The 19,321-nt window shown below is 36.0% G+C and overlaps 1 protein-coding gene across 5 annotated transcripts in view; it reads right to left on the minus strand.

The window, feature by feature from the left end:
• RIC1 (RIC1 homolog, RAB6A GEF complex partner 1) overlaps positions 1-18,602 on the minus strand; it is a 46,838-nt gene extending 28,236 nt beyond the window's left edge. For 2 of the 5 annotated variants that reach the window (XM_053932864.1, XM_053932862.1), the window contains exons 1-3: positions 18,238-18,596; positions 8,135-8,242; positions 3,933-4,009 (exon numbers count right to left, since the gene is read on the minus strand). In XM_053932864.1, the coding sequence (XP_053788839.1) occupies positions 3,933-4,009; positions 8,135-8,242; positions 18,238-18,378 (326 nt within the window). In that variant the 5' untranslated portion in view covers positions 18,379-18,596. Of the gene's footprint in view, positions 1-3,932; positions 4,010-8,134; positions 8,243-18,237 lie in introns of those variants that run through there. The other 3 variants (XM_053932865.1, XM_053932867.1, XM_053932866.1) reach the window with 3 other exon arrangements.
• Positions 18,603-19,321: the final 719 nt, after the last annotated feature.

Raw genomic sequence — 19,321 nt, forward strand, 5'->3', positions numbered from 1 at the left:
AGATATACTACAATGCATATTGAGTTATAAACAGCACAAGTGTTTCTGTCACTTCTCATACAGTTTTATTTTGCTTTCCACATTGAAGTATTTTAAGTTGGACCAATAAGAAACTTTCATAAATGCAATTATAGTTTACACAATAGCTATATGCTAGAATAGTTCTGTTAACACATTAGATACAGGAAAGCTCTTCTGGTCCATCTTGCTCAACAGCTACATAGAGTAACAACTCCGTATAAAAGTAACTGTAAATTGGAAGGACATTTTCTCCACAAACATCCCTCTCCCATACGAATAACTGATAAGTGATTTTGACTTTCAGCAACTCATTTGATCTTTTTCTTCAAATCAAAGCTAAATCATTATCAAGCAAATTTTAAAGCAGTTATTAAAAAAGTACCATAACCACATGAAGTTACTTTACTTCAGTTACTAGTGTCCCAATCTTGAAGACTGCAAAAAATTACTGAAGTCAAGAAACAATCTATCATATACCTAGTACTTGCTTTTCTGACTAACTACTTTTTCTTTAATTTATGGTAAAATATGCACTTTTTGTTTAAATGAGAGTTAAGCTGACAAAAGGATCTAAACACAACCATTCTCAATATTTCCACCCACATGTTAAGAAACCTAGCTGCAATTTCAACTTCAGGATACTGACTAAACTAGGAAATTTTGCACTAGGCCAGTATTTTGGCACAGCTAAGGATGTTACTGGTGTGTATTCCCAGTGCACGACCACCTTGTTATATTGACATGCACAGCTTAAGAATTCTGTTCAAGAAGAGGTTTGATGAATAGGGTTTCCCTTTCTCATTGTAGTCATGACACTGAAAGTTTGTATTTCTGCCAGAACTGGCCACTAGTATTTAAAGAATGGCTACTAAAGAACTGGCTTCATTTTGCTTACAAAAAGTTAGTAGATATGGGCACTTAATAAACATTAAGATTTAATAATAATTTTTAAAAGTAGAACATGACTGAACATTCATCTCAGTTTTTACTGACTTGTTTCCAGCAGCTGTCTGTTCACTTTGCTAATGCAAGGACACCATCACACTTTTTGCAAAAGTCATCACCCTACCTCACTTTGCCTAGCACAGGTAAATAACCACACAACACAGAGCTGGAAGAGTCCTAATGAGTATCTCCATGACAGTAAAAATGTTTCAAGCAATTGCTTTACCATGAATCATAAGATTTATACAAGTATCACTGAACAGCCACTTCATGTTTTTTAACTTCTCAGTGTAGCTACCCAGTGCTACTTCAAAGTCACCATTTTCTAATGCCAGCCTTTTATTAAATGCCAACTTGCAAGCTAAGCTACTAGAATCCATGGCAGGGGGTAGGGAGGGTTAAAAAAGGGAGATAAGCAGGTTTAGTTTCCCCATCAGGTCAACAACCCAACTTTACTTAAGGCACAACTGCATAATCACTGCTGCCAACACAGAGGAAGGAGCCAAGAACACACTGTTACAGGCGGAGAAAGCAGTAAGATGTCCCCTTTCAAGCATGAGGCAAGTCACATACAAGGTTTTTCACTGATCTGTAATGGCTTCAGAGTGAAGAAAACTAATTTGGTATTGTTCAGCCCAGCAGAAGTGAAATCCAAGCATTTCAATGAAATAATGTCTTTGGGAAATGAACATATGCCAAAAGAAAGATAAAAGTTTCAATTCTTGCTTTTGGCCTCATTTGTCCGTTTGTTCATTTTAGATTGGAGGTTTTTTGTTTGATTAACTCCCTGCCAAGTATTTGCTCTACAATGAAAATTAGTGAGACTGCCTACAGGCAGTGCATTGTATCTGCACCTGCAAAAGAAGTTCATTCCATTTTAATAACTTGTAAGAATCATTTGACATTAATCACAGGAGGCACATTTCACCCACAAATGCTGTGTCTTTCTTTTGATCTAATATAATCAGAACAGTAGTAATTTTATTTAGGTTTTCAAAAGTGAGGGCTAAGTATAGACAATCTAGTAATTCTAGTAAATTCAGTAAGATCATTCATCTTCTTAAAGGTAAGCACACACATTAGTCTCAGGAGACCTATTATGCTCTCAGGAGCAACCTATTATGAACACACTAGGGACAAACACCTTGTCCTACTCATCTCCAGAATCTGCATTATAGTCTTTTTTGGGCTATACAGACGTATTTTAAAACCCTGATTGTTCAACACACAACTAACAACTAAAATATACATTTTCAGTCAACAATTCATATCAATTACTAAAGTTTTATTAAAGTTTTATATAAGTTTATAAAAGTTAGAGTGGTTAGTCACTGATGTCTTAAAAGGTATTTTTAAGCCTTCCTAAAAGTGATATTCTAAGTAAACTTTCCAATGCTTCTTTTTCAACTTCTACTGTGTGTTTTTTATATATTTCCTTAAGTTTTCAGATTTTACCAATTAAAATACCCCCCAACTTTCCAAAAATTACAAGAAAAAGTCACAATAAACTAATGCTTAGTTTTCTGCATTATGTAATGTACAGCCAAGGATATACTACTACTTTATTTATTTGGGCAAGTTGCAGCAACAGACTGTCTGCCTCTTCTTCTGATGACAGTAAGCCAGATATGAACAGTCAGTTCTCCAAAAAACTATGCTATTCAGTTCTCCAAAGAGGCAAGTAAAGTAATATAACTTGTCTACATTAGTCTTAAGTTTCTGAAAAAAAGAAATGTAAAATGCAACAATAAATTCCAGTTAATTCCAGAGCTTGAGGGCTATTTGAGAGATCAAAATATGGATTATCGCCATAACACACAAAAAATTTTCTAGTCAATAAAGGAAAATTCACTTTTATATAATTTACTACCTGCTAAGTCATTCTTTCCTACACATATTTGTGAAAGAAGACAGATTTTGAATTTAAGTGCTTTTGAAAACCCCCTTTATTTTCTTTTCATGTTCATGGTTTAACAGTTACACTGAAAAGAAAAAGAAGCCAAAATATCTTCCTCTTACATGACATCTTAGGTTATCCAATATTCCTCAGAGATGACCACATGGAAAGATCCATGATTCAACTTTAACTCTTTTTATGAATGTGAAAAAAAATAAACTGACTAGTATTAGCATAATGATGGAGATATATAGAAGGATATACTAAAAAAAGGAAGTTTCTAGCCAAGAAATCAAGAATGTGCTATTACGTGCACGGACAAATTCAATCCAACCCATGACTACAGATTCTGCCTATCTAAACACACAGCCATGTACATATATACTCCTCAAAGTTTTAATTTGTCCTAGGCATTTCCCAAAAATCCAAAATCAACTAAGTCAACCACAAATACACCCAAACTACAGTCATGTTTTAAACGTGTAAGATGTATTCTGTCATTCACAACAAGGAAAAGAAGATGAAACTGACAATGTAACACACTGCACCAAAAATACTTGTACATTCTTACCAAAAAGTATCCATTTGCTTTCAAAAATACTGGGATTTTATTCCCCATTTGTTTAAAAAAATCTCTAAGCTATGAAAACATCAGGGACAGGATCTATTTTTGAATTGTACCTTAATAGTTCCTAACACATGTGATTTTTTTCAACTGAATTACTCAAAAGGTGTCATAAATCTTGCTGCAGATCATGATCGCAACAAACTACCTTGGATTATAAAATTAGACTTTTCCTGCTATTAAGGATTTTGAGTGCTTGTAATTTAACCCTGTTATTAAGGATTTTGAGAGCTTGTAAGACGGACCTAAGGAATCACACCAGCACACAGCAATCTACTTGAACACAACTTCTCCCCTACACTAACTTACAGTAATGGTGGTTCATATACTCATCAAGTGTTAAAACATACTCTGTAAGGAAATATTTTTTGTCATAAAAACTGCTTAGAAGTTGTCTAGTCATATTTTTTCACACTGTGAGGATGCAAAGTTTAAACTACTTACTTGGGATATACTGGCTCATAAAGATACTTGTCTCTTGCTGATGGAATTTCAAAAAATAAGATGTATCCATTTGCAGTCTGAAAGAGAAATACTGATAAGATACATATCTAGTCTCAGCGTGAGTAAAATCTGTTAGTCTCATGTGACTTCTATGTATGTCTCATATATTGAACTCAAATATACATTCATTCAGACATTTAAAATACTGTGAGTTTATATTAATTCCAGGTAAAATCCATACCCACCCTTAAAGTCAAGTGAGTAGATTGGGCAGGAGATCGAAAAACAGAAAAAAATCCTGTTTATGCATTAGTACATCAGAAATTTTCCTCTAACTCATACAAACCTATAAAACCTGACAACTATTTCAGATATTTAGAACCTGGGCACATAATTCATATCAACTACATGAATTAACATAGAAAGCAAAGTAGAAGGTGGTAAGTACCTGAATAAACTCTCCAGGTGTTTGAACACATACAAACACTACTGAATGCAGAGTTTAGGCATTGCCTGTCAGTGATGGTCATCCAGTAGTTTCCAAAATCCTCACATCACTTATCTTTAGCTACCACAACACCTTTAATAATTCAATCCCAAGCCATATTCTGTCATTCTGGAAGAATGACTTCATACTATATACAGGGAACAAATACAAATCATTTGGTTACATGATGTTCCAGTCATATCTAGAAGCTGCTTGCATAAGCATGAAAGAAGTAGATGACCAATAATGTTATGTGTTCAAAGAAGTGTTATTTGTTTACAGCATGAATTTATTTTCCAGGGAAATTGGCAAATGTATTTTGGTTAAATAGCATTTCCATTCAATTATTTTAATATGGGCTGGGCATGTATCCAAAGCACTGGAGACAAAAAAGTACTGAAATGAATGGTTTCACATTTCTTTGCAAGATTGGTTTCCTTTTCTTTGAATAAAGCAACACTCTTGTTAGCTTAGTGTATAATTTCATAGATGCCATGGCTTTCCTCAGTCAAACATTTCGCTTTAGAAAATTTGTGTTTTGGCTTTGAATTCCAAGAAATACTATTATTCTCATTCAAAGCAAGTATCTTTTTCAAGCAAGAATAAGATTTGAACCACAATGGTGAGCTTGAGACAGGGTGACAATAAATGGAAGCTTTTCTGTGTGCTGTAATGTCATGTTCAGGTATTATGTGGTAAAGAAACATGTTCATTTCTAACAGCTTTACAGGTTCTTTCCATTACATCATTAAATATTTAACCCCTGAGTTATCTTATCCTGGAAAGAAGAGTAAAACAATACTGTGAAGTATCTTTATACTGATATGAAGGGACAAAGGGCCTTACTGAACACTATTCAAAGCACAAAGTTGCTATTGTTACAGCTTCATTTCTAAATATAACCTCAAATTCCATGAAGAGGGGGATGAAATACAGAAGCATTAAGCACAGACTTCTGGCAAATTGATCATATTTACAGAGGTTTCATTCTTTAAAAATGTCTCAGTGAAACTTACTAAATAAGTAACCATCACTGTCATCCATTCCCTGATAATTCTAATCTTCGACAGTCAGAAGTATAAACACTGATAATCTTGCCAGGGATTTCATAGCATGGTTTCATGTTTAATAAAGCTCTGTCTTAGCTATAGGAATGCATGCTGAAGAGCAGTCTGTATTGGAGGACTGTCTGTAATATGGGAAGGACCAAAATGCCTCCTATACTTCTCCATAATGAAGCATCTTGACCCAATTCCTAAGTTTGATTTACTACTAGAATTAGCTACCTTGGATGTATGTACTAATCTAAACAAGAAAAAGTATTTCCTAGTAACACTGGAAAAATCACAAAGGCAGCAATATGAAAGAAGAAACTACAGAATATAAGGGGAAAAAATAATATCTGCCTAGGAAATGTGCCAACAGTTTAGCAACAGAAGATAATAGTAGAAAAAAAAAAGTTAGAATTTCTACGAGATGGTGACACTGTGAAAACTGCTTCAGTTTGTTTAACTGCATACCTTTACAGTTACTTGAGGTATTTTATAAAGCCTGATATGCTGGCCCAAAGTCTGCCTGCAGTACAAATAATATTTACCTCAAAGCATATGCTGCAAAGTTATTTGTTTTCATAAAGACACTTTGAATATTTGGGCTGTCAGAAACAAAAAACATGGTATATCACTGGTATGATGAAAATAAAATTCAGACTATACTCCCCATGATAATGTCATTTAAAAAAAAGGGCGGGGGGGGAAAGGAACGTACCACTTCACTAGTAAGTACATACTAAACCTTATGTTCAGCTTCTTAAAAACAAAATTTTGTTACAGAAAATTACTACAATCAAGTTATCATGAGCACAGGTAGTAATAAGTGAGAAACATCACCTAACTCACTTTTCAAACTGAAATTTTTAGCTGTTGCACAGGACTGCAGTAATTAAGTGACACTAATTCAGTTCAAAATTAGTGGTTTTTTCATTAAAAACTTGCTTTGCCATTGCTCCTTCATTTGATAGTGTTAGTTAAGAAAAAAGAGAAAACTATTCACTTGGACAGAACTCTCCTTGGGGTTGAGAGCAGCACACATCTGTAGAAACACCTTCTTCACTGAAGCTCCAAAAACTGACTTTCTACCCTGTCTCACTACAACAAAACCAGCAATACTGTAAATGTGGTCTTTCAGTAGGACTCAATAACTGTTCCAAATTAAACTATATATTTTTTTAAAGTATACTGCAAAACAACTTCTGTTAAAACCACCAGAACAAACATGCTTGACTATATAATTTGTATACATACATCCAGGGATGAAATATCATCCTAAGAAACATGAAGAATATTAGAACTCTTATTACACTCATTATTTCATAAGCAATGACCATTTTGAATTTTAAACTTTAGCTTACAAACTGAGACTTTGTAGGCATTTACATCCTGATACTATTTGCCAAAAAGAGCACTGTACATTTAGTTGCAGAAAAACTTTAAAATTCAGTGACTGAAGTGGCAGAAACAAAAGCTAATCTGACCGTCAGCTAAACCACAAGGTCTCTTGAGCAAGTGGATCACAACATCTCAGAAAAAAACCCCACAATATGCAAAGTAATTAAATATAAAAATTCAAATTTCCTCTGAACTACTACATAAAGGTTTAATTAAAATGTGTTTGGACATACATGATGCAATATAAAATTGAAGAATTCTTTTTGATCCATAGCAAAGATTACAGAAATCTTTCTGACTTTTTTGATAATTAGTACTCACTGAGAATATAATCTGGCACTAACAGAAATACTTAACTTCCTTGATTTCATCAGATACTGCTAGGCAATTTTAACGTTTTAGACTAACAACTTACTTGCATTAACTTGCATTACACGAAAGAAAACTGGAGCATGGGAAGCTTAGCTGATTTATGTTTTTCATGATATTGCTAGAGACACAAACTACTCCATAAATCAGCTGGTGTTTTCCACTAAGATAACAGTATCTAAGACCCGGTCCTAATGTTAAGACCTGACCAAAAGACACCAAAAGGATTATCCCATATTGCAACTCTTGTAAACTGTACTCCCATCTTTCTTGTGCTCACCTTGCACCTCAAACTTTAAATACTGCTGCTGAAATAATCTGAAGTGCTGTGAACACTGAACCAGCTATGAAACAAGACTTTATTTCCATGTGAGATAAGATCTTATCTCTAAGATTCTAAACAGAAGAGTTCATGTATCACTTATCACTGCCCTTGTTTCTGTGTTCTCAGTGACTTGCAATATTTTTAAACCACCAAAAGCCAGAAATAAGGCCACAGTTTCATCTCATAAGACTCACCTTTAAACCCTATTTATCAAGTTAAACATGATTATGTTACCTAAGTCCACAACTATTTCTGTCATTCACATAACTTTACATTACCGTATTATTTGTTACCAGATTACTCAAGTAATGACATGTATCACCCCCAGCCAATATATCTAACCATTGTTTTAAGACAAAAAACCATAGTTCATTCTTACAGGGAAAAATTAATGAAAACTACAAAAGAAAGCTTCTATCATCTAAAAAGTCCTTGGTATGATTATATATTTTCACAAGACAAGTATCAATTAAATATATTTATGATCTGCAAGTTTCTATAAGCACAGAAATTGGTAACACAAAATTCTGTTTGCAATAGTTTAACCAGAGAAAGAAGGAAAAATTCTACTCACCGAAACAGCTATCATTGTGCTGTCAGGCCGCCATTCTGCTTGTTTATAAGGTCCAAACTGAGAAGCTGCTTTTGAAAGTTCCTTGTAGCTTACGATTAATACACTTGGCTGGAGGAAAAAGATATAAATAATTACATCTCATATCTAGAAGGAATGGGATGTTTTATATATTTTGGTATACCTGTAAAGAACTATGTTTCCTTAACAGCTACAATATGTTTCCCTTGAAGGAGGTTAAAAACTTAATATGTATTTGACAATCCATTAGAAAAAAGTGCTTTTAAAGAAAGTTCATAGAGAACTGCTGCCACACTGTCATTCTTAATCTCACTCTTTCAAACCCAGGACATTTGAATAAAATACTTAATTGTACAGTAAGGAGTCATTACAGAATACAGAAATAGTTTCAATTTTGATAAAAGGTGACTGATGCTTAAGATGAACAGACACACCTCAAACAGGCTCCTATAATGACAAGGACTGTCAAATGAATTAGGATGAAATATTCTATAGGATATTTGGTACAGGCAATTTGCTTCATTTCTACTAAATGGACGGGCCATTGTATTAAAGAGAATGATAATCAGAAAAATTGTTTTCTAGAATAGGTTATCAGAATCTGCTAAAAAACCACCTCTACAGTTAGCTGGAAGGATTTTACAAGTAATGAGGTGCACCCATTAGCACCTTTCCTTCCGGGAAGGGAGAAAACTTTGGGGTTATGAAGACCAGACAAAGCTACCATAGGCACTAAGCCTTCATTCCCTTTCACAAATGCAGTCAAGAGCTGCAACACAAAAACCTAATGCAAAGTTACCCTTCCTTGCTCTAGCACTTAGAAACGTTCATTCTCCTAAAATATACTGCACAACTGTTTATATTTTCTTGCTCTTGAATCAGTAATAGCTTTCAGCTTAGATGGGTATTCCCCCTCCATTATCCTCCAACACTGGGAGGAAGAAGTTAAATTAAGCAGGACACACTTCTTGTTTTGTCAAAGAAGTTACCCCTCATATTCATACCATATGCTGTCCTAACTTTATCAATTTCAGCTGTCATTCAGATTTGGAGCATCAAACATTGAACCAGAAAAAGTACAATGAAAGGGAACCAAGAGGGTACAGAGTAACCACTCCTTTTACTGAAATTAACCACAATACCACTAGGCAAAGTTCCCCACTACTGCCGCAGGTGACAAAGTTTAGTACTGCTCTTCGCTTACTTGATGGACCAGCAGAAGCAGTATAAGAAATATAAAAACATTAATTCTACCCACAAATCTTGTGAGTGTGCATCACTCCACAATTTGGTAAGTACCTACTACCATCCTATTAGGAATCACTTCCTTCAGTTTCCTTTCCAAAAAAGTAGAGTTGCAAACAACCTCATTTTAAAGTATGAATATTAATTTTAAAGAGTATAAAACAAAGCAATGAAATGTCCTCATTCACATAAATAAAAAGCTGAATTAGTTTCACATGGGCAGCCTTAGCCTTGGTAAACTCACAGTATGACTTGGTGTGCTGCTAACAGCAGTATTCTTTAAATTTCACACCCACAGAGAACTGAATTATCAAAAATAAAGTTAAACATTTATGAAGTATAACCAGCACACTCATCTTTACCCTAAGAATTATTTGTACAAACTTTTTCAATTTGTGTGGCTTCTTTTGCATCAAATTATCTAGCATTAAATAGATAACTAATTATTTTTACTAGCAGACTCTAGTTGATTGTTCTCAATGAACTAACTACACAGCTTTTCACTGATTGGCTTAGAATCACCCTGACTGCCTTAAATATACTGAGAAAAAGAAGTGTCTTGGTAATCTGCATCATTACTACAAACCTGAAGATCATTCTTAAAGCACTTCTGTGCCTGAAGCATTTTAACCACTGGCAAAATTAGAAGCTTGGTAATACACAATTTTCTTTCTATATTACTACTCTTACAGAATATAATTACAATATTTATAGCGTAGAATTCTTGTGACATTGATTCACAGGAAAGTTGCTATTACATCTTCGAAGTTGGAAGAACATTATACATACACATCAGCAACAAAATTTATACAAATTGATTTCTAGGCTTTGTGACTCGCAGATGAGGACTTAAGGAGTTAAAAATTATTGCTTGCACTCAAACTGTTATCTTTCTGTAGTTTAAGTAGCTTCTCATTAGAAAGCAGACCCACTTCCAATTAAATAGGTCACAAAGGCTACCTAGCTAGAGGTCAAATGAGGAAATACTACACTGATACTATTAATTTCAACATACTCCAGAGCTCAAATGTATGAATTTAGACATGAAGAAAACCCTAACATACAAATTTACCCCCCTGTTTAAAAGCTTTCCACAGATGGGCGAATGGTCTGGATTAACAAAGATAGAAGGAGAGCTCAAGATCCTGCTCTGCTCATGCATGAGAAATTGTAATTTTACATCTGAAGTAATTTATTATATCTAAAGTGTCTGAAAACATATAATGGCACAGGAATATTTCTGTGAACAGGAATATATACCAACCTAACTACAAGCCACTTAACATACATTTTAACAAATAAAACCAAAACCAAAGCAAACAAAAAACCAAGCCAAAACAAACCACCAAAAAAAAAAAAAAAAAAAAAAAAAAGGTGGGGGGGAGGGCTAGTTAGTTAGATATTCTCTTCTTGTTAGTTTTATGTATTTCATACCTGTATAGAAACAGTAGGGGTTTAGATTCTATTCTATTAAGTAGAATTTTTCCTAAATATTTACATTTTTTTCCTGTTAAAAAAACCCCATATCTCCATATAAGCTTCATTAAAATTCCATGTCTTTTACTCTTCACACTTCTGCATGCAGCTACTAACATGAAGAAATGTAGTTAACCTCAACTAATGAATTATGCCCACTGTCTCAAATAAGCCAATATATTGATCCTTCTTCATTAAAATGCTTAAAATCTACTTGCTGAAATATTAATGGTAGAGCCACAGCTTTAGGAGAAACTGGATTCCAGAAACATATCAAAGGACCTAACAAATAAAGAATTGTTTAAAAAGAAATAAAAAATTTGTTTTGAGGAAGAAGTAAACATTTTCATTTGTTAAGGAAGAAAGAACTGAGTAAGCAAGTCTTAATTGCATTTTAACATTAAAAAAAGCTTCCCAAAATAGATAAGAAGCATATCTAGCATTTTTAAATCTGCTGCAAAGAAAATCTGGCATTTTGATACAGTACTTTTGTCTCTCAGGAGGAATGTAAGCTCAGAAGCTTACATTCAGTTACAAGCTGCCACTCAGTTACAAAAGGAACTGTGGCAATGGATGCTTACAGGATAAGAAAAGTGGTGAAAAGAAAAATAAGAAATGTAACTTTAAAAATAATATAGCACTACTATTACTAAAATGTAAACAAACTCTCCAGTGCACTAGTTAACAGTACTGAAAAGAAACAGAACTTCTTGTTCTCACAGCTAAATTTTATCTCCTTCCAACAGTCAGCTACCTTGGCTATCTCTTGACAAGAACATGTTCCACAGTTCTTACTCAGAAGTTTTTATGCTTCACAACAATGTTTTTCTACCATTAAACATGCCTCTTTTTTACTGGTGTGAGATTATAACATGAAAGCAAATCTGGTTTGCATTACCAGAAATGAATTGCACTATTTGTAAAACAATAAGGTAACTAGACAGCTCCATCAACAAAATCACCTAAATTCAAACTACCTAAAAACTCAGAGCTGCTTCATTGTCATTTCTGCATTAAGAATCCCTCTGGACTTTCCACTATGAAATATGAGCTCTGTGTCAACATCTGGACAAAATACCTATGCAAACAATTAAAAAAACCTACAACATAAAACACCACAGTCAAACTCACAATGAAATAACCCCTAATTGTTACTGTTTAACTTAATTCTAGCTGACATAATACAATAACTTGGTCACTTACCAAGTACGAGCACCATAACCCATGGCAGAACACATAGCCACGTATAACGTAGTTTTTATGAAAAGATCTATTAAGGTATACAAACCCTGCAGCAAATTCTCTCAGCAAGCTTAGATATGGGAAATTACCAATTCACTTACCTTAACACAAGCATTCTACTACATTTGATGTGACACTAAAATTTTGTCACTATATGGTCTGTGCTTCACTAAAATGTGTCACATTAGTCACAACAGTCACTAAAACGTGACTGTTGCTTTGCAAAGGCCCTCTTTAAAGAGGACAAGCAGCCTTGAACAGACTTGAACAACAGTCCTCCCACGAGCAAGCGTCCTAATTGAGATGTTTACACTGTCACAGAAAATGACACATTAACCAACCAGAAAGAGGTACAATCATTTGACAGAATACAAAATAATGAAAAAAATAGTTTCCTTAAACCAGATTCTCTCGTTTGACTGCAGGTTCATGACAAACTGCGAATTGTGGATTTTACAAGTAGGTCGGCAAATACAGTAGAAAATTAAAAAGTCTAAAAAGCAAACACGTGACCTGACAGCACATACGCAACATGGTCCTATGTACAGGTTTGGGTTTCTTAATGTAACTTCAATTCAAGAACCTGCATGACTGTGGATAATTGCTTAAACCTAGTATTCTCATCCCCTGACCATATATTACTCTAGACAGCAAAAATCCATCTCATTGAGGATAAAGAAGTCATTTTTTTGAAAAACACCAGTGTTCTGTTTAGTTTTATATGCCAAATGCTTTAACACTTCATTAGGCTGTAGGCATAAAAGTCAAAAATGCTGTTCAGATGAGCATATGATCTAAGTTACAAAGATAAAGCTGGGAGAAAACAACAAAACAGAACAGAACAGAAGTCTGGTGATACTGTGCACTTTATTTTGTCGCTATATGGTCTGTGCTTCACTTCAAATGCTGAAGCTTTGTAAAATTACAAACTAATGAAACAGAAAAGTTATATGGAGAAAAGCAAGCATGTGCACATAAGGAACAGAAAAATTCATATAAATAGACCACAAAAGGCCATTTTGTCAGTAGCAGAGATATAAGGTGGTGACAAATGATTTTTTTAAAAGCAATGTTAATTATAAAAATCATAACTCATTTAATTTTGGAAGTGTTTGGAAAGCTTAGAATCAACAGAAGATCCACCCAACAGAGCAGACACAGCTTCCAATTGTGTGTTTCATGGCTACTGTGAAATAATTCAGAAAACCAAAGTGCAGAATTGTCAACCACTACCTCTCCCAAATGAAAGTTTTCAGTTAACCTACTGCTCAAAAATGCTGCCAAAAAGCAAAGGCATAGTCTATACATCTTTGGTTTTCTCTTACATGCAATTAACTGGACACTGAAAAGTCATAACTGAGAATGCATTTTCCCATCACGTGCATGTAATTACGACACCACTTTCAGGGGTCATCTATTTTATAACGCATGAGACACTGAAAGCCTGTAAGTCCTACTAAATTAACCGCATGACAATTTTGCATTTAATTAGATAAATTCATCAGTGTAACTTTTTCTTTCATTATGTAATCACAAGTGCATCTTTTTAATAGAAGCAACAGCACAACTGTTACTGACAAATAAAAAGATATTGCTTTCTCAGACAAGTGTCTAAAGAGTATAAATAAGAGATCAGCATTTTGGGGGTTAAACTACTAAGGAAGAAAACACAGCAGAAGCGGTAGGTAGAATATCTTAACTTGCACTGATGCTATCTGTATCATATCATCCACAATACACAGCAAACACAACAACTTATATCAAGACATCTGTTGTCCCATTCTGCAATCAAATTCTAGATAAAAAGCCTCCAGAGGTTGCACCCAATTCTATTAAGAAAAAGCCAAGCACAATAATTCTGTAAATTATTCTGCTTACAGTTCTGAGATGAAAACATAATCTTGAAAGTGTAGTGAAAACATCTCTTTTTAACAGCCCTCCTAAGTAAAAAAAAGACTACAGAAACAACTGCAGATAATTTTAATGTATTTATTCATATATCTTATGAACTCTATGCACTGTGTCACAAGTAACTCCTTTAATAGTGTGGCAAAATTCCAGGTTACGGAGATCACTTCCCCAACAGAAGCCCAGTACCCTGTTTTACTATTGTATGCTTAGATTTAAAGCACACATTGACCTCAACTCTAGTACGGCAACAGCTAGCAGAAGAGCACATATGAGAGAATTGTGAGAGCTGTCTGAATATCAACTTACACAGCACTTAAAATAAATACCAACTATTTGACAATTTAGGATTCTGACATGCGTGCTTTCTCAAAAGCTTATTTTAGTTCATTTAGGTGCTCAGACTCAATATCAGATCATTAGAAAAAAAGAAACAAAAGAAGAAGAAGAAGAGTAAATGTAAATCATAAGCGGAGAAGCATACGGGTAATCAAGAATTCTCCTCTGAATGAGCAGATGGGACAAGCTACTCTTAGCTCGAAAGGGCTCACAAAACTGGTTTTGACTGACAGAGTCATAGCAGATAGTCCCAACAACCTACAGGAGTTTTCATTAAATATTCAAGGCCAGTACTTATTTCTGTCATTGTCACAAGTTTGTTAATACTAAAGAAAGGAAACACTGAACAATATTTATATGTACAACCACATCAGCAGACTATTCTTACTGCACGCAACCCACTTGTCAAGGGTTAGGCAGGGAAATCTACTCGTCTAAAACACCTTCTTCCTTAGCTACATTACCTCATCTTTTAATACCTAGAGCCCTATGGGTGAATTTCCAGAATTCAAGAGATAACTAAACCAATATAAAATTAAAGCCACAACTGTAAAAGGACTAACACTTTCAAAGGACCAACTATAATGTTCCTTTCATTCTTTCATCAACTAAATAAACAGGCTTCTATTTGTTCATTAAGCTTAACAGCCCTGTAAAAAGACATCATTAGTCCACCATAAGCTCCACTAAAATAGAGGTGCAAGCAGGAAAGATGATGACACGCAGGATTGCACAGCTGCCTTGTGAAACCTCATCTTCAGTTCCCAAATCAATCTATTAAACAGCAATTATCTCATTATAGCATTTCATAAAGGTTCTATAATTCATTGAGATGTTTCTCATTTCAAGCATCCAAATACTTAAACTACCCAAATGAAAATGTTAGACAAGCTCTTCCATGCTATCAATGAAAATAGTTACGCTGGCTCTCAAGTGTCAAGAAATTATCTACGGGATGTAGACTTAAAACTTCTGATTTAAGGAAAATGCTTGGAGCAGAGGTCTCTACAGTGGGGTGTATTTAACAGAATCCAATGGGGAGCAAGAAAGGATTTTTTATACCACTAAAGAACATAATAAAGGTAAAAATTTTAAAATGTGTTCATTTTGGTCATACTTCATTCTTTCTTGCTCCTTTTAAAACTCTGGAACAGGCATCCAAGAGACGTGGTTGATGCCTAGAGTCTACTAGTGTATAATGTATGTTATATATAATATGATATGATATGATATGATATGATATGATATGATATGATATAATATAATATAATATAATATAATATAATATAATATAATATAATATAATATAATATAATATAATATAATATAATATAATATAATATAATATAATATAATATAATATAATATAATATAATATAATATAATATAATATAATATAATGTTCTTAATAACATGATTTAACTTCTGGTTGCCCAGAATTGGTCAGGCAGTTGGACTAGGTGACCAATGTAGCTCCCTTCTAAACAGATGAAAAAAATTAGACTATGTTGTGTATGCTTGATAATGGGTATACTAATACAGTAGCACATGCATGTAATTCATAAATAAATGTCAACATATCTGGGGGCTGCGCTCAACAACCTTTCACCAATACTAGTGCATGATCAAAATCATTCACCTGAGTGATCTTCTCTATAGACAATCCAATCTCTCCTAACATGTAAAAAGCCAATAACTTTTTGGTTCACAAACACTAGCAGAATTACATCTGGTTTTATTTCAACACCAGTTACCCTGTTTAGAGTCTTAATACCTATATTGATTCCAAAACAGGAAACAATCCACACTTTGGGATCAACTTTCCTTAGTTCCACTATTTCTTAGTGCACAGTAGGTGAAAAGGATTTTTAAACTTTACTATGTCACCTTAAAAATACACATACTGAATGTAAACTCACACACCTGGAAGCATTTCAAAGAGCTCTGTTTCTGAAAAGTTCAAAACAGAACTTTTCCCAGTCTCATCATCTCATTCTTAAATGAAACCTTTGATACATAGCTGAGATAGTAACAAGTCTTAACAAGAACTGAAGGCTCTTCTGCGACAAAAAATCAAGTTAGTGCAACGTGATAAAATTTATCCTTGTTCCAAATACTGTACTTCTGACCAATGAAAACATTTTCTAGAATGCAGTTATTTTATCAAAGTTCAAACATATGATTTTAAGCATCACCTTCAAAAACAAACAAGAAATTGAAAAAAAGAAAAGCCTGGGCTGGGAAAAAACCAACAAACCACATTCAGGACCCCAGCTATATATATAAAAATAATGCAAGAAATTCTCTTTTAAAATGACCTTGACCTTTATTCTTTATTCTTCCAGGTTTTTGATAACAGCCAGTTGTCCACAGAGGCCATGAGACTGTAACACGTTTTTTAGTTTAAGAGCAGTCGGGCCTGTCAAAGTCGGCACCTTCCTCAAAAGCACTCATTACAAACAGAATCAAAATCTATTTTAAAAATACCAATGACCCTACCAATGTAAGTTTAGTCAACTCTTCTGCACCAAGTAAATTCTTCTAGTGCTGTCTGTAGCGAGTCATATGTTTAATATTTCAAAACAAGTCTAAGCATGCAAGCTAATGAACCTTGTCCTTGAAAACAGCCCATGAAGTAAACTACATTCTAGACAACAGGGTACATCTTGTGAAGCATTTCATGAGCCTGTTGTTTTCTATGTCTTTCCATGAAAAAGATCAGTTCTGCTGTGTTGACAGATTACAACTACACGTTCAACAACTGGCAAAAACTCAGAAGTGTGCACTTTATATACACCGTGTGCCACAAACTGAAGAAAGCGGAGGTCAGATGATGATGTTCACACAGTAAAGTTACTGGGCTGATTATGTACTAGCTGGATACCTGTCTAGGTTCAAGAAACAGCATGAGCACCCCAGCCAGGAACTAGTAAACAGCCTTACTGAGCACAATAAAACAAAAAGTGATGAAATCACTGCATAACTTAAAACAAGATTTAATGGCCATGACTGTCATTTGACATCTTTCAGTATTAGCTTTCTATAACTGGATTGCTGGTTTTCCCTGGTAATCTGAGATGAACTCTATAAACCACCTAGATCTAGAGATATTTATAGACAGATTTAGGATCTAATCTAGGCAGTATTTAAAAGGATCCAGCATCCAAATGTAAAGTGAGTATCACAGTTTTCATTGACTGCATCAAATCAAACTGACACACAGCATTTTTGCTACCAGGCTAATACAATGTGAATTAAAAGCAAGGCACTTAATGTCAATTATTCACATAGTTTCAAACTAGATATAGCTAAACCAGCACCTTCCATGCAAAAGCCATGACAAGTCTTCTTTTAGAGCATAAAACTTTTAAACTTTCCATAAAAAGAAAACTTTATGAATTTCTATGTTACAACATCCTGGGTAGTGACAGCATTTGTTCCATGTTTTACAAAGAGTGTTTTATATCTTCTATATTCATATGTTCATTTATATAAAACACAGACAATACAAAGGTGAGAGACGTGAAACATACATGCAAAAAAACCCTACACTGCTACAAATACTCCTTATGTTAAGCACAAACATCACAAAGTCTCAAAAAAAAAGTTTCTTGGAAGTCTCACTTTTTAGGAAAAAACAGTGTTAATTGTAAGCAGATTGGCTTTGCATATTTTCTTAAGCCTACACTGCTATCACTAAACATCGTGGATAAGCGCTCAGTTTCACAAATACTGTATCTGTACTGGAATATCCTGTAAAGTTAGGATCAAATTTTACAACTGTTTCTGGAAAAAGAAAAAAAATATTAGCAGACGACAGATCTTTTCAGCTGAAAGAGCAGCGTCCGAGAGCTTATAAAACGATGGATACTCACTCTGCAGTACCAGATGCTTAGCTGAGATGGGAACAAAACTGCGAAGAAAGCTCTCTGGGGATCCGTCTGGATGTGAAGCGGTCGCTCCAGGGACTCCAGAGGACACAAGAGCCTCTTAGGCCAGCCGCTGAGGAAATACATGGCTGAAGATTTCCAGAGGAGCTGGCGCTCAGCCTGCTCTAGCCTAGGTGGGGGGACAGCGGGGGCATCAGCGGAAGGAGAGCTACAGCGTTCGCGGCAAACCACGCATAATCACCGGCACACCGACGGGACCTCTGGGCTCAGCACCACTGGGAACGGGGGCCTGAGACCTCCCCGGCGCTGGGGCCGCCGGTGCAAGGACGACAGAGCGTCGCAACCGCCGGGGGCGGAGGCGGATGCGGGCTGGGCAAGGGCCGGGCGGCCTGCGGGAGGCGGCGGCGAGGGGGAAGCGGCCGGGCAGTCACTGCTCCGAGCAGGCGCCGGGTCGCTGCGGCGGCGGCAGCGGCGGCTCCGCCCTCCCGCGGCTGTCTCGCCTGCCCGCGCTCCGGATCGGTGCCGTCGCCGTCGCCGAGGTCCCCGCCGCCATCTCCTCCCCCTTCCGCTTCCGCTCCTCTTTCTCCTCCTCCTTCTTCCGCTCCTCCTCTTTCTTCGGATCCTCCCCCTCCGACTTCTCGTTCTCTGGCTTTTCCTCTTCCTCTTCTTTCTGCTCCTTCTTCTCCTTCTCCCCCTCCTCCTCTCCCTCCTCCCCGTCCCCTCGCTCCGGTGTCCGAGGCCCCGAGGGGCGGGGGCGACACGGGGAGGCAGGGGCGGGGCGGGGCCCGAGTTGACGGAAGTGACGTCACAGAGCGGCAGCGTCACTGGTCCGGGTGAAAAAGACGCTCCTGGCGTCGGGGCTGAGGGGTGCGCGAGTGTGTGGGGTGCGGGTGCGAAAGTGAGAGAAGCGGATGGGGGGGACGGAGAACCAGAGCCAGGGGTGGCAGGATAAGGAGGAGTGGGTTCAAACTTAAAGAGAGTGGGTTTGGAGTAGATCTGAGGAGGAAGTTATTTGCTGTGAGGGGGATGAGACCCTGGCACAGGTTGCCGCGCGAAGCTGTGGATGCTT

The sequence above is a fragment of the Vidua chalybeata genome, chromosome Z (assembly GCF_026979565.1).
Source record: "Vidua chalybeata isolate OUT-0048 chromosome Z, bVidCha1 merged haplotype, whole genome shotgun sequence".
In the NCBI taxonomy this organism is placed as follows: Eukaryota; Metazoa; Chordata; class Aves; order Passeriformes; family Viduidae; genus Vidua; species Vidua chalybeata.